The 17,026-nt window shown below is 30.6% G+C and overlaps 1 protein-coding gene across 5 annotated transcripts in view; it reads right to left on the minus strand.

Annotated features, from left to right (window-relative positions):
* LOC143236930 (homer protein homolog 2-like) overlaps positions 1–17,026 on the minus strand; it is a 48,705-nt gene that overhangs the window by 10,209 nt on the left and 21,470 nt on the right. For 3 of the 5 annotated variants that reach the window (XR_013019805.1, XM_076475624.1, XM_076475627.1), the window contains 5 exons: positions 13,837–13,993; positions 5,647–5,778; positions 4,228–4,542; positions 1,640–1,761; positions 1,117–1,273 (listed from right to left, as the gene is read on the minus strand). Coding sequence is in view for 4 of the 5 variants with exons in the window: in XM_076475624.1 (XP_076331739.1) it covers positions 1,117–1,273; positions 1,640–1,761; positions 4,228–4,542; positions 5,647–5,778; positions 13,837–13,993 (883 nt within the window). In the remaining variant the exon portion in view is untranslated. Of the gene's footprint in view, positions 1–1,116; positions 1,274–1,639; positions 1,762–4,227; positions 4,543–5,646; positions 5,779–7,677; positions 7,737–13,836; positions 13,994–14,783; positions 14,975–17,026 lie in introns of those variants that run through there. The other 2 variants (XM_076475626.1, XM_076475625.1) reach the window with 2 other exon arrangements.

Consider the following 17,026-nt stretch of genomic DNA (forward strand, 5'->3'; position numbering starts at 1 on the left):
TTTCCACTAGTTATTAATAATACTTATAAAAACAGACTCTTCATTTGAAACTATATCATATTAATGAAGTTGGTTGACATCATTGTTTTGGTTTTTGAGTTATCTTGTGATAATAACAAAGCACAAGAAATTCAATCTGTTTGATAATATTTATAGACATTTACAGAACTTGTGACTCAGTCATTATATAAATATTACTATAAAAGAAAACACTATATAATATTGTAAAATTCTGATGACCAATTAAGGAGATATGAAAATACCATTCTGATGAACAATCTGAGTCATTCCTACATAGGCAGTGGTGCCACCTGCCTAATAATTCACATTATTGCTATAGAAAAGTTATTTTGACTGAAAAATTCCTGAACATACATCCTCTGATCTAACACTAATTTACTTACAGTACTATGACGCTATTTCTTGACTGTTTAGTGTTAGATTACTTTCATTATGTTTCTCTGATATTCAGTGTTACACTTATGAATACAAAATTTTCATTATCTCTCTCAGACAGTCACTCTAACTTGTGATAAGTCAGTTTTAAGTCTATTACATGGCTTTGATGATGTTTCAAATTATTTGCATCAGTACACAAAACTTTAAATGCAAAGTTGAAAAATTTCACACCAATTTCTAACTGCCAGAAACAATTATTACAAAGTTACACAAACTTAATCTTCATTCCACTGTAAATAAACACAAATAAAATAATTGTTTTCTGGACAGTATCTGACTAAAAGGATGAACAAACCTTTTCTTTTTAATTTAAGTATTTTTTTAGCAGCCAGAAAATTTAGTCCATCTGCTCTTCAAAGAGACAGTATCCTGTTCTGGTAAAACCAGGTCTTACATCAAACAACATTCTGATAAGTACTGAACTATAAATTTCAAAAGATCCTCTTGTAACTGGTATTAGGTAAAGTTATCATTTTCTTAAGCATGCCTAAGTAATTTCAATATAAAACAATTATCCCTTAATGAAAAGGTCATTGTAAGAGAAGAAGATCACAAAGTTTTAGTGTTTTATTATCTTTTAATTGAAGGCAAATTTCTACAAGAAAATTATAAAAATAAAAAGATAATCCTTTTAATCTGCAAAATGTAAATATCTACCTTAGCTTTCATCTTCATATTTTCTTCTTTAAGACTGTAAAGCTGCTTCTTCCACTCTTCAACATTAGCTGTACTTTCTTGTAATGCATTTGTTAAACGTGCATTATTGGTTTTCAGAGTCTGTAATTCTACTTCCCACTTTTTGGCATTGGCTGAGCTGCAGGATAGATCACATGCAAGAATAGGTCAAATGAACAGGACACAAATAATTTAAAATACCTGCATTTTTAAGTTTCAAATGCAAGGAAGTATCAGACATGAATTCTTAATACATTGCAGAATTATGAAAACAATAGTTTGTAGAACATTATTTATAAAAAATATGGCAACATATACAAATGGATAAAAAAATTAATAAAAAATCACAAACAGCTTCTACGAAGAATGAATGTTCATTGAATTATTCATAATAATCCTATGGTATTAATTCAATGTCTCTAAAAGCATGTTAAAACTATCTTTACACATATTTAGATATCAACCACTTTTCTTCAAAGGAGAATGCTCTAGACTGGTTATTCACCTTTGAGCAAGAGCTAATCTCAGTCTATCATTTTCATACCGTAGTTGAGTTTCAACAGTTGAATGAGGAAGGCTTGCTGTAAGTGATTTATCCTTTGGTTGATGCTTAGGGCTCTCTGCTGTCTGGAAGTTAAAAAATAATAATTACATGGAAAACTGCTTAATACTGAATAACAGTATTTATTTTATTGTAAAATCACAGATACTTTTGTTGTGAATTCAAGTTTATGAATTTTTTATTTTAAACAGAGCCCTGTTAAAGTTAAAGAGGAGCAATTTTGAATATGGAAATGAGCAGCTCACATGACAACCACAGCCAATATAAAAATTACAGTTGAGTAACATGGATTAGATTTACATTCTGACACCATTTGGCATTTTGTAGTATGATGCCAAAGAAGACTAATCATTTTTGTAAAGAGTATGTTACAGCCCTTTTTAAATCAAACTATTCATACATTCAAATTATAGAGATGTGTGTATGTATGAGACTTAGAATGCCCAGGATGGAGATATCTCTTGCATTTAATGACACTGGAAAAATAAATAATTATGAACCAACTTGTGGAACCAGAATCATCAAAAAAAGAAGAGAGACCTTGCAACAAGTGATATCACAATAAGCAAACAATGAAGTCTTGTAACAAGTGAGAGTACACATACACAAATGGCTGTAGCAAAATAAATCATGATGCTTTCAGGTAACAGTACAAAATATAAACAAGAATGATCTCAACAAGGCCAACAGGGCATTAGTTCACCACAATGAGGCTTCCAGTTATACAGTCTGTTCAAATATCATACGCCTCATGCAGCTGAAGAATGAATGCAACATTCATGCTATTCCATATGAGACATACTCATGAAGCTGTCAGACAAACGGCTATGAATTTCTACAGGGTGTTCGGAAAGTCACTGTGTAGTTTTGTAATCATATGTTATTATATTTTAGATTTTGATCCAAATATGGTTTTAACAACTGAATAACGTGTATGGCTTGTCGAACACATATCCCGAGAAGGTGACAGATACACAAATGTAGTGCGACAGAAATTTGCTGAAAAATTTTCAGATACACCTCTTCCACATCGCAATAAATATATAAGTGCATAGTGAATTTCCGAACACCCTGTATAAGAATGGACATTTTTTAAAATGAATGCAAAAAGAAACATCATCTTTATGGCCTAGATGAATTATGGTGTATGAAAAGACAGCTTTACAATGAAGCTTGTCACAATGGAAACTGCACTGCAATGCTTCTGTAAAGATGCACAGTTATCCTATACACCACTACCAGATATGACAACAAAAAAACAACAACAATATAACAAGGCTACATAACTGCTTTAATAAAATGAACTAAACTTCTGTATTTACTTATTTCTAGATCTGTGATAATATTGAACTTGATACTTTTCACACTTATTTCAAAACATATGAAACAGTAGGTAATTACAAGAGGTATTTAATGATATAACAAATACAGTAACCCTTTCTTCACAATATGTTTTGTGGTTGAGGGAATACCACATGACAACATTTGATTTTCAAACACCTTCTCAAAGTAAGTCATTCAAACTATCCACAAAACAAAAATATCACCAAAATATGTAGGTTCTTGTTTTCTTACATATGAATTTTTAATGTAATTTATTTTTTTATTAACTATCACCTCTGTACAAAATGAAATTTGCACAGCCACCAGGACATCTGCATTTCCTTGATAAATTTTTTAACTTTTCACCAATAAATACAATAAAAAACCATTAATAAAATATTAATTTCAGCATACATGTAATACAAGTTCACAGAATGTAATTATTACAGACTATAATGTAAAAACACGAGTGAAGCAATATTGTCTACTGGGTTTTAGTTTTGAGGAAAAAAATATTTTAATGAACATAAAATATACACACACACACTAAACATAATTTAGTAATTAGTGTTTCAACTGGAAAATTACCAGTTTTAACACAAGGAATATACATAATATATATATGATACTTGTTTTCGTTTTCTTAGGATTCATTTACTGGACAGGAAAGGAATGGTAAATCTTAATGAACAAATATGTCATTGAAACAAAAAGAGTTTTAACAAAATAGAGTAAATGATTATTTTACCACTTGCAGTTAAGTAGAAAAGATTATCTCATATTAAATTATTTTTCTTTCAATGGAAAGTATATTTTGTTTCATAATATTGCTCCTTTTTCAGATTATATCTCAAGTATGGTGGTCTATTAAACTGAGTGAATACTTTAATAATAAAAAAGTGAAACTGTTTATAAAGGGGTTAAGTATTGAGTTCTATTACATTGATTCAGTGCTGTAATAAAAGAAAAAGTCAGAAACAGTTTATCCTGAGGTTAAATCAGCTTTTATTTTGAAATGACAAAGTGAACTATTTTCCAATACTAATCATTGAGTTTTTTCACTTGAGAATTTAGCCGTTTCATTTTCTATATAAAAATGTCAGCTAATCCATATTTCTTACAGATAGGTAAAATCCAAAAAAGACATTTACTAGCAAATTAAGTTAGTGCACGTTAAAGAACTTTATGTTCTTATTCTAATTTTTTACCTTGGAAGCTTGCAGGCCAGAGAGACTTTGACTTCTTTGGTGAACAACAAGTGGAGACTTGAGAGCATTGATATCATTATGAGTTGCAGCAGGAAAAGAAGAGGAGAGATTTATTTGGTCAACCTGATTGCTAACTGTAAGCTCCTCTGTTGTACTAGTCTCAGTTGGCGCTGGTTTCTGTTGGGTTCGTCCAACAGCTGGGGAGGAGTTTCCTACTGTGGAAGTGCTTGTGCTGCCATTTGGTTGAGGCTGTTGTTGTTTCTGATGAGCTGTCTGATGAGTGGCTTCTTTGAACTCTTGAAATTTCTCTATAAACTGAAGAAATAAAATAATTATATAATAACAGAATAACAAACTTCTGAGTGATGCACTTCTTGCTTAAGCTTAATTTCAGTCCAACAGAAATACGAATGAGGATGTTGTAGTACTCAACTGCTAAAACTTGAACAAGTTGTTTGTGATAAAAAAAATTATGAAATTTTGAAGTAAATAGTACTTAGATAGGGTTTACTATTAGGTTCAGTTAGAAAAATGAACTGAATAAAATTTATAAATATTTATTAAAAATAATTTGATTATTTTAAAATCCCTTTTTAGTTTTTATTCATAAGAATTTAACCTAACAAATATAAGAGCAAGGCTATTTATTATACGTTCAGGCCTTTAACAGGTATTTTACAATGACTACCTGTTTGAACTATGAAATACAACAAACATGAGAACACCCAAGATTCACATCCTAAAGCAGTTACTCTTCAGTTAACTGGGCATCAGACTGCTGTTGCACCACCAGTGTACAGTTTTACTTCCCGTTTAAAATTGAAGTCATGATGTAGTGTCAATAAACTCCAAACACAATCAAAACAGTTTAACAAGTATCACAAGATGAAATTTTAATTATTATTCATGAGAAATATAATCTGTTATTTTGGTTTTGGAAAATCTTACTTTGTATCCTAGTTGATTTTCCTCTATTGTGTAATATATTTTAACATTCTCATCTACAAGTTTAATTCAAGATAACACAAACCACAACTAACACACAGAGAAGACCAAATGATAAATCAGAAACATGCTACTTAATAAAACATGAATAAAATGAAAATGTATTTTGAGAAAACCTTTATTCTGTACACATTTTGTTCCTCCACAGTTGTTTTTGAAGAATCAAAACCATAACTACCAAATATAATAAAATACAAGAAAATATGTAATCAAAGTTAGAATATTACTCAACTTGAATTCATGCATTCTATCAACACACTCTTATGACATTTATAGGTATTTATAATTACTAGATTTTTACATAAACCTTTTAACTTAATTAACATTACCAGACATTCAATCCAACACTGGTTGGCAAAAGGTTGCAGTTTTTATTGACACTTTTAAACACACAAAGATTGCTAAAATACTTACTTTATTTAAGTCTAGCTCTGATCCAAACCCAAGTCCATAGACAGTGTTAGCTCTGATGTCTGACCACTGACCAAATTTTTGTGAAGTTTTAGTGAAGGTCATATTTGGAGTGATTGTGCTATTTATCACTGCCTAATAGTAGTAGAAAAAAAAATACAAGTTTCTACTCTTCATATTCAAAACTGCACTATTTTTTATTCCTTTACAATAATAACAGTCTGACATAAATATATACACCACACCTGAAAATTTATTACCACACAATCATTTAAAAAAGTTCTGGTACAAGTTCTTCTCTATTTAATAAATACTTTAAATATTCAATTCTTACAACAACAAAATTGTAAGTTTGTTCAAAAGTACTTCACTTTATCAAAGACCTCTTTAGAGAATGTTTGTACCATAGTTTGTTATCCATTTTGGAACTGGGAAGCCTTCTGGGACATCAAATACTATTAACACGAACTAATATCACAGAAGATGGAATAAAATTTTTAAGTCATATAACATAAAACTGCACCTTATTTGACACTGCATTATGTAGGATCTTGTACAGTGTGTACAAATGATATTTGACAAATGGATTTATCAGAGCATATGTTATATTTATTATAACTTAAAACTAATGGGTTCTCAAATATGCTTTCTTTCTTAACAAAGCCACCTATAAAGTATGAGCAATTACAACATTTTGCAGGAGAACTGTTGCACAGTGACTTTCATAAAACAACAAAATATCTTTATACCTGCATTTTCTTTTTTGAACACATATGACAATTTGTTGTTAGAGTCAAACAACAAGCAAGATATAATGACGTGAATAAATTCAAAAGAACAAAACAGAATAGCAGTTGTGCAACCAACTTGTGTTATGTACTATCAACAAACACTATAACACCACCATGATATATCTTGTCCTGTACAGTTATTATCTAAGATATTTACTGAATAGTATCTCTTTTACCTGAAATCTGTAGCCTCTTTTTATGTAGGGGAGTTAGATAGAAACATCTTCCACAGAATAACTTAAAGACATTGGACAGTTAAAAAAATAATTAATTTATATTTATTATGGCCAAGTCATTTTTCAGTAATTTACCTCTGTTCCAACTTCACAAGATCCAAGTGTTAATGCAACAGTTAGCCCATGTGATTGCTTGTTTGAAAAATTGGTTCAGGGTTGAGTAATGTTCACTCAAGGTAATCAAAGCCAGTTGCAGTCAGTTTCCTCTCTGTGCACCATTTTGTGCATATGAAATAGTTTGTTTGTTTGTTTATGTAAAAACAATTCATTTTATTTTTGGAAAATTTAACAGACATTGTGAACAGTCATTTACGAGTAATAAATAAGTTGTACCAAAATGTATACAACTATGGTATTTTATGTGTTATTTACAGATGTGGGAATATTCCTGAGGAAAAGAAGGTATCTCTGTAATAGTTTCTACCAAAGTCAGACAGAAAACAGCACATGAACTTGTGATAAAAGTGAGTCTGATCAAAAGAAGCCATACATGCAGTTAACATTATTTGAAATCATACTTTGAAAACAAACTACAAGTTGATATGGGACTTGCAAAAAAAAATGGCATTGAAGAAAGATGAGTGCCTAATGAGTATCTTAAGTTCAAGGGAGATCCACTGAGCACAGCAAGCAGTAACCAGGCTTATGCTAGTGCACATCAGACTCTTGTTAACAGACCATTAACAGCAATGACAGTTGTATCCAATCAGCTATTCAGAAACAAGAGTCATGCAGGATAAGCTCAAAGTGTTAGCTAATGTTTTAGGGGCAATACAAAATTATAAGCAACCATTTAGGTTTTATACACACACCAGCAACTGCTAAAACATAAAATGTTTATGAAATTTCACTTTCAGCTACTTTTACCAAAAGACAGACATGGACAAACAACTGACTATCCATTTTATTTATTTTTGATGTTTAAAACACTTTTTTAGGAAATTTCAATAGGAATATTAATATTCAACATAAAAAAATACTAGACCTATAGATTATTAAAACATTACCTATGTTTCTTTTTCAATCCTAAACTGCACTTAGTCACATGCATTCAAATTAGAGTATGCTGAAAATAGAGTCCATCAGCTGATATTAGATATACCTCTAGATACAGATCCCTTATATGAGAAACAAATACTAACTAGAATTTATTCATAAATTTACTACATTACTGCCCATTCTGATAGCTATAAATTTCATGACATTAGCAGTATAAACCAATCTTTTATGACATTGTAGTAAATAACAATTAGAGCAATTCCATACCACAAATAATCAGACAGCCAACACTCCTTGTTCACTTTGGCCAACATTTCAACATTAGGTGCATTATTGTCTGCAAGCTCTGGTTCAAACATATGTGGATCAATTGACACATTATATCTATCTTCCTCTTCACCTGCTGTTGTCATTTTTGTTTATCTTGTGTGATGTAGACTTATCTGCCCAGTTTGTCATGTGGTGCTTACAATAATGCTTTTAATGTTGGCTAACTGTTTCCAAATATGCCTTAAAGCCACATAAGCTTCAGTGTTTTGTAACTTTTTTTAATTGTATTACTTCTAGTGTGATAGGAAAAACATTCAAACACAAAAAAATTCCCCTACTGTTTGTGGTCATTAAAGATACAGCTTCAAAACATTTTATTTGGATGAAAAAATAAACAGAAATATTTTGAAATAGCATCCCCACTCCCCAAAAAATTTACCACAATTACAATATGATATGGATATCTAACATGTTGGAGCTGAAATTCATATTATCTTTGAAACCTTCATGAAAATGCATACAGTAAGCAAAGTTACAATTTACTCATCTTCATCTTTAGCACATCAGAATAAGTATAAGAACATTGATCATTGATGAAATACTAAACTTGTTATTTTATTTTATATCAACATATATGCAAATTTAAACTTGGACTTTGCTGTAAAAATAAATATTTTATAATGTATTTAAACACTTCAACTATTTTTACACTCTTCCTGTTATTGTGTGTCCTGTATGCCAAATATTTTTTTTTTCTAATCAGTTTGGATAATAAGTAAAATTTAGTGCAAGTACTTAAAACATTTGAAACAATAGTTAAATACTTTGAGAGTTTATTTTGAAAGTTGAAATTCCTAACATATTCGTATTACTTCTTTCTTCCTTATGAATGACTATGACTGTGCTTTTTATCAGTAAACTTTTAACTCCCACCTTCCATTAAATATCCTAGTAGTGTATCAACATGCATGTCATTCACTCAAATAACACTAAATGAGGTAATATTAGGATGTCCTTAGGTTGATAGAAATCAAAAATACAAACCACACATACAGGCCCAACAAGAACTGTTATTTCAACTGAAGTCAAGGACAACTGTAACTCAGGAAATCCTTACTTTGTAATTTCATCACAGTTAACATATTCAAAACTAAACAAACGATGTTTGTTTTATGACAAACACTTTTATAAAATGTTTATGAAAACATTTTAAATACATTGCCACAGATCAAACTAGTGCAAGAAATTAAAGAAAATCAAAATTCTGTTTAAGTATATTGTCTTTTGAAAGAGAATGTGTTGTATTTGAATTACAGTAAAGCCTTTCTTTTATCATTTTAAATTAATTGTATTACATAGGAGGTTTTAGCTCTATAACAACATATTTTATAACAGTATTACTACACTACATAGCACAATTCTAAAACTCTAACCAGCAAATTTTCTTCTTTTTCTTACCTGAAAATGTATTTTAACAGATACCCACCTCTTCTAAACAAGTTTTCACACATGTGCCAAGCTTTTGAACCTCACACCAACATGTAATAAATGTGAAGCACCAGTCTCTTATGAAATCAACATTAAAATACAACCTCCACCAGTAGGAGACTGACACATCTTCCATGTGTAGTACTCCTCTTGAGCATTTTATGTACACCAAAACCTCATTCTGGATGAGGCAAAAGGAATATGTTAACTTAAGAAACTATTCATCTCTCCAGAAACAGATGGATAGAAACTTGCGTGAAAAGAAGGTGAAGAAACAGGAGTAAATATAGAAATTAAAAAGATGAATTTCTTTTTAAAAATATAATCGTAGAAAGAAAAAAATCATTGAGTGTGTCACCACCTTGGGAGGGGAGGCTTAGTGAGATCATCACTCAATGGGAAACCTCATCCATTTAAAGCACAAATTATGTAGTGTGGTCTAGCTAGGGGATAATTAAAGCTTTATGGCATGCTAGAAATATGTAGGTTCAAAGATTAATCATTCCATATGTGTATTCTGAGGAGAATATAAGACCTATTTGGCTGATCACAACTCCCTGGAATGGCCAGGTTGTTAATGTAGCAGATAGCATGTACAACACACTTCCAGGCAAATACCCCTGTTCTACTACTGATTGAGGGATGCAACCAGTCTCATTCCACCCTGTTCTACTACTGATTGAGGGATGCAACCAGTCTCATTCCACCCTGTTCTACTACTGATTGAGGGATGCAACCAGTCTCATTCCATAGATATTACACCCATATGAAGGTGAATTATTCATATTAACTTCCATTACACATGAAACAGGGTTTCTTCCACCAAACCAAAAAAAAAAAAAGAAGAGAAGAAGTTATTGTAGGGGATAACACCAGAGATGTGTGGGCCAAAGAGGAATAATATATTATCTTCTTAAGATCCCACACTGAGAGACTGTGCAAGGGCTACCATGAATAGGGATAGCAAGGGATAGTCAAGGTTTGAAGGTAAGGAACAATACCTAATGTTTTTTGTGTTTTTTTTTTGGAAACATCACTATGACTTAAAAAGATTAAATATATATAGCAAAAAACCCACCTCAACAGCTAGGGTTAACATTTTCTCTTATCCTTTACTCAATGTAAGTTTTGAGAAAAAGAAATATTGAGTCCAAACCAACTACGGCCACATGGTGGGTTCTATTTTTTCTAGTATTCCAATATATGTTGTTTTTTTTATGTGATTGCTTTTTCTTCTTCTGAAAGCTGCATGAAAAAATAATCAACAGCTCACCTCTTTGGAGACTATAGAAAGAATGAAGAATGGAAATTGGAGGGAGACAATACCTAGAGGTAGAAGATTGTAATGTGGGATAAAATTTTCAATGTTTCTCCATATCTCTAGCTGCATTACCTCATCCATGGTATGTTAACAGCTAGAGGCATGAGAAGCTATAAGATGATGAATTTGATGGAAGATAATGTGAAAAAGACTGAAGAAATGATCCATTAGAGAAACTATCAAACCAGTCAAAGTAGAAAGAGACAAGTTTCAAAAAGAGAAATCCCACATAAAAAAGAAAAATGACAAATAATGCCTTGAAAGGGAACATTGTGAGTGAAATAACATAAGACTGTTTGAACAAGACAAACAATCTAAATGATTGTACAAAAAAAAAGGAAAGTAGAGAGACTCAGGAAAACTACCAATTATCCTCTTGAACAGTCCAAGTCTTGGGGAGAAAGGAATGGTCTACAAATAAAATTAACCTCTTCCTATGGTAAAGACAATGGCAGGTGTCCAAGTTAAAATACCAGTGTAATGTTTCCTAAAAGCAGGTAGAAGTAAATATGTTTTAAGAGAAAGATGGTACAGGGAACAGGTGACCAAAGGTTCAGATAACACATATAAGAGGCAAGAGAACTAAACATAGTTCTATTCTAGAAGAGTAAAAGGACTGGCTGGGAAGGTTCAAAAGAAGTCTGTAACAATTACAGCATAAAAAAGAAAACTAATGGAAGCTTGGTGTAAAGGAATATCATAAGTGCATCAATAAAATTATTCCCACAGTGAGAATAAATTCACAAAAATGCCACATGTAATGATCATTCTTGAAGGATTTGGCACAGGTAAGACAGCTAATCTACCATTAAATTCAACTGAATATTTTATTGACAGTCCAGCTCCACAACGAGCAAATTAATTCTCAGTTGGTATTGTTACACTTTGCTTGAGCTAGCTATCTGTCTATTCTCAGCTGATCTAATGCCACTTATAAGCTGGTTTTTAACCAAGAAAGATATCTAATGTCCCTGTAGAAAGACTAATGTCTGAAGTTAATTCTCTGAGGTTGAATGGTTTATAATGTTTGAAATCTATAGATGTTTCTCGTTATATATTTGTAGTTTTCTGATTAACAAGCATTAATCACAATTACAGTTTCCAAAGCTTGTAGTATATATTGACTGTAGCTAACCAACAATATTCTATTGTCTCCTTGAGCCTTGCAATAGCTACCTTTTATACTCATTGGGTGGGATTCTTGAAAAATTGGCAACAATATTTAAAGATATACTAGGACTTTCATAAAATGTATATTATTGATTCTTAAACTCTAGAATCTTCTACAAATTTAGACAACAGGTGGGACTTGCACAATACACTTTTAACAATACACATTACATGAATTTTAAATATATATTAAATTGAAACAAACATAGGTATCAAAATAATATTAAATCTATTACAAGTTGTTGAAGTTGTTGAAAACAGGAATTCCAGAAAACATAAACAATGGTACAAAGCCCACAAAACTTTTCACATCTTGAGCTTACTGATGTGGAAGGACTGCTCTGCAGGAAACCATACACCAAAAATTATGAAGGTATCCAAAACCATACCTCACCCTGCTAGAGAAAGAGATCTGTGAAAGCTGTAAGTTCAGGTAAAGTGGAAGAAGATGGACATTCACAATTAGGTGGAAATGCTTAAGTCACCACCAAATTGAAAGGAAAAAGAGGAGACATGGAAACAAGAGAAAACAGTAGAGCACAAAGCCTATTCCATTTATCAATCAGAATCCACTAAAAAAAATATAAATGATGCAACCAGAAGAAGAGGAACAAAGAGATGGAACAGTCTCCAAAAGAGACAGAACCTGATGAGTACAAAAGTGAAATATGAGAGCCTTGACAACCAGAAGAACTATATCTGAGAAATGTAAAGTATGAGTAAATGTATGAGTCGACCCATCAGACCAGGTTGTAAAGACTCCCAAGTAATTAGGTACTGTACAAGAAACTGATTTAAAAGCCCAATCAGCCAATCCAGATAAATAGACTTTTGAAGAAGAAAAGAGTTCGTAGTTGATGATGCCTCGCTAGGAGACCCCAAATGTTGGGAAGTTTCAGAAACAGGGATATAAAATATTGTATTTAATATGATTCATATATCTGACTTCATACATTTTATAAATATTAGTATTATTTTTATGAGTCCTTTTCTTTTTGTGTGTATGTCTGAGAAGTCCATGATACTTAAGGCATGGTCCTTTAATTACTGAGATTAATTATCAGCTTCTGCCACAACCCAAACACTGAGTTAATGACAATGGAGAATATTCCTGTTAAAGAAACTATATTACAAGTTTAGAAGAAATTTCCCAAAATCTGTTTGATTAACTGAAGAAATCAAAGTAATATGAAGAAGAGAAAATAATTACTGAAAGATTCTGTAATTTTAATGAAACAACAACAAATGATCAATGTAGTATCAAAGAAAAGAATGAGTAGAGATGAGAGTTTCATTCAAAGACTATCTACATTTTAGCTATCTGTTCTGTGGAGAAACTAAGTAGCACTTCTGGATAAAATTTTATTACAAAACAAAAAAATGAGGTATACAATCTACAAAAACTTGACTATTGTACTGAAAACATTTCACACATTTATTTTATTTTCAACATTCTCTACTCTTGCCCCTCTAAATTATTCATCAGTAAAAATTAATAATGGATAACATTTTAAATTATTACATTTGTTTTGCGAATCATTGCAATAGGTATGATGAAATAACAAATAACTTAGAGTAACCCAAATGAATAAATACTCATTTTCTACAACTGACCTACACTTATCAACATGGATGTAACAATGTTATGATAAGCAAGCAAAAATGATTAAAATCTTTAACAGTAAAGTTCAAAGTCATAAAGTATTTAGATGAACAATGTTGTCAAGTATTTAAGTACATCACTGTACTAATCTGCATATTTTTCATCATAAAAATAAAGAAATTAGCATGCTCAGTTGGTCTATCTTATCTTGAAGCTCAAAGAACAAAGTATATGATCTCACAATATGGTTTCACTAACTACACTGAAGAACATTATAATGATCACAATTACATAAATCTAAATATTTTTTTTTACCTTGGTTCCTTCTACACTGATGATTCGATACAGGTTTCTTGTAGAGTCATAAAAGAAACTAACACTGACAGCTTGGCTGCTAGCAGGGATCCAAGACCGCTTAGTTTTAGGGTCAATGTGGAAGACATGGGCTTTGGTTGTGAATATGGGTTGCTCCCTGTTCAAGTAAAAGTTCCTTTATATTATCAGACTACCTCTCAGTTATATAAGTTGTTAATTTACAATTTCAAGAATATTAATTTTGAACTCATAAAAATTCCAACACCTTATATCACATGATAAGACTTTCTCTCTACATCAAACCATATGAAAATTATTACACAAAAATTATCCTATTTAATAAGAATATCTGTATTATTTACAACTATTCTGAGTTATCTCAATTGTCACAAAGGAAATATGCAAATAAAGCAACACAGTTTTAAATGAGAAAAAAAATCAAGCTTTAATTTTGGCTGGAACAAAAAGCTAAATACATACCTCTGAAAACACTATAACTAACTCACAAAATCATATTTTACATCCTTGATTATATAAACACTTAATATTATTATAAAAAATATCATGGGAGTGATATTTGACAAAAAGCTTTTTTTCACATATTTATGTTTTCTTGAAAATGGTCTGGGCAGGTTTTTAAGGAGCATTATAAGTTCCTGAAAATTCTAAAGAGTGGAAGCTTGGCATATACACACAAATATTAAAAATTTAAATCTCAAACTGAAAACTATACACACATATATATCTATCTTTAATTTACAAACCTTCAGTTCCACATAGAATAACAAACATATTAAAAAATATTGCAACAATTTTATTACACTGCTTTTGTCTGTAGTAGGAACCCAGAAAAGTTAAACTGCCAGTTCATGAAAAGCAAATATAATATAATAAAATTACAAAAAGCTTTAAAACTTTTAGGTATAAATATATATTACCTAACATACCTGTTCTGTATACAGGGAAGAGACATGAGGGAGCTTTAATGATACATGCTATGTTTGGTAGCAATAGGTCCAACAGTCCAATTATAGGCAAATGCAAATACACTGACTTTTGTTAAATAATGGATTAATTTAAACTCCACATTAGTTTGAAGCAGCATGAATTTAAATCATGATTTCTTAATCAGATCACATGTGGATGATTCTATACTCTCTGCTGTAATACCTGATGGCTAAATATTAAAGACCATAGAATAGTTTAAATACAAAATATGGTATATATCATTCTTGACAAAATCAAGCCGTGAATGGTATTGCATCAATGGTAAATAGCTTCATGTAAATTTCAAAATCCTCACTACAAACAACATTACTAATACTTGTTTTATTATGAGTAGTAGAAAGCAGGTGGCACAGTGGGTTGCAATTGAATGATTGTGAACCTGTAAACAAAACTTTTTATGCAGCTTTTATTTAGATTTTAGAAAGTTTTAGATTGGCTTTTAATATGAGAAAACTCTTTCTATATAAAAAATTAACTAATGGAAGGAATCATACTCACAGAAAGTTAATCAGAACTTAAGTCTAAAAGAGATTCTATGATTTAATTGAATGCTAAAAACATTCTCACTTGAAATTCCTGAATAACCATCACACCAATGCATAAAAAAATACAGATATGTAAAATAACTCAAAATTATAAACTCATAAAACTAAACATTTTACACAACCCTTAAACCTATGATAAATACTATGTTAATTAAACAGTGCATGTATATACATTCACATTATACTTTAAAATAACATAAAACACAAAGACAAATATGACAGATGCAAATGATAAGCTATGAAGTGTCAAACTATATTATACATATACACAAAAAAAAAGAAATAAATAGATATATATTAATACTAGTAAGGTAATAGACCTGCCTTTCATGTCCAAAAATAAGACTATAAATATAGAGTTGTTGAAGCTGAGCTCTCGTCAGTTCTCTAGCCATGTTTAATCTAAACAGTTTTCTCAGTGTAACATCACACAACTATGATCTCATACATTATGATAGTGAATTCATGCGATACTAGCTTTGTACTACTGCCAACTTATATAATGACAGTATCCGTTTATTATAATTACATGACTAGGGATACATTGTTCATGGCACATTACTAGTAAACACTTGAATGTCCATTTTAATTTAATAACATCACTTTCTCTCATGAGATATGTAATCTTTAATAAGTAGAGAATACAAAATTTCAATTTACAGTAATATACATATATATTTGTTCAATATCAATAAATTAATCAAGTTAGCTAGCTGTGTCCAAATCATAACTTCATGAGATATACATGCAAATGTACTGAAAAATAAATTGTATATGTAGACATGTAGACACGAATCTGGCACAGTTCCAACCATAACTTTTTATAGTGTTTAAAATGTTGTGATGTTTTTAACTTTAAAACAATAACTGGTAAGTAGAAAAGTGGTGTCTGTATTAACTTTAATAAATGAATATGTTATTAAAATCCCTCAAAATATAACTTTTACAGAGAATCAAAATTACTACTGAATTTTAATTCTCCCTTCCTAAAGTGGACTGTCCCAATCACTGCCAACCTAACAGCTTATCTCAATTTTTCGTCCACCTTGTTTGTTTCTTTTCTTATACCATTAGTCAAAAACATGTATTCTTGCTGATTCAAATATTTAACTGTCTTCCAACTACACTAAAAATACTCATACATTTATAAACATGATGAAATCAAACCTTTTTAAACATTTTTACCTTTATATTTTTAAAGTATCAATATTTCAGAGTACCTTCTTACATATTTTATCTTAAAAAAATTGTGCTAATGTGTCTATTAATATGCAGACAAGCATTAAATTCACACAATTTTTAATTACATTTTGTTTAATATTATCATGGTACTCTTAGTGAGTCAACTTTATCGTGGCTCACTGCTTACTAATGTAGAAAGTAGGAATAATGTTATGTTGCTCTTCCAAGGATATTAAAATCTGCTGCATTGAATATTCTAGGATTGGTAAAATGCATCTTAATGATGAATACTCTTCTAAGTATAATAGAATACACTGTAAAACTGGTTTCAACAAAAGAATTTTCCCATTTATTATGATATGGACTCCAAGTACATCCTTAACTGTTTCTATGTTGATGACCTTGAGGTATAAGTGAATTTTGTGCAAGTATTTTTAGGTATGAACTGTTTATAT

Source organism: Tachypleus tridentatus, chromosome 13 (genome assembly GCF_004210375.1).
Source record: "Tachypleus tridentatus isolate NWPU-2018 chromosome 13, ASM421037v1, whole genome shotgun sequence".
NCBI lineage: Eukaryota > Metazoa > Arthropoda > Merostomata > Xiphosura > Limulidae > Tachypleus > Tachypleus tridentatus.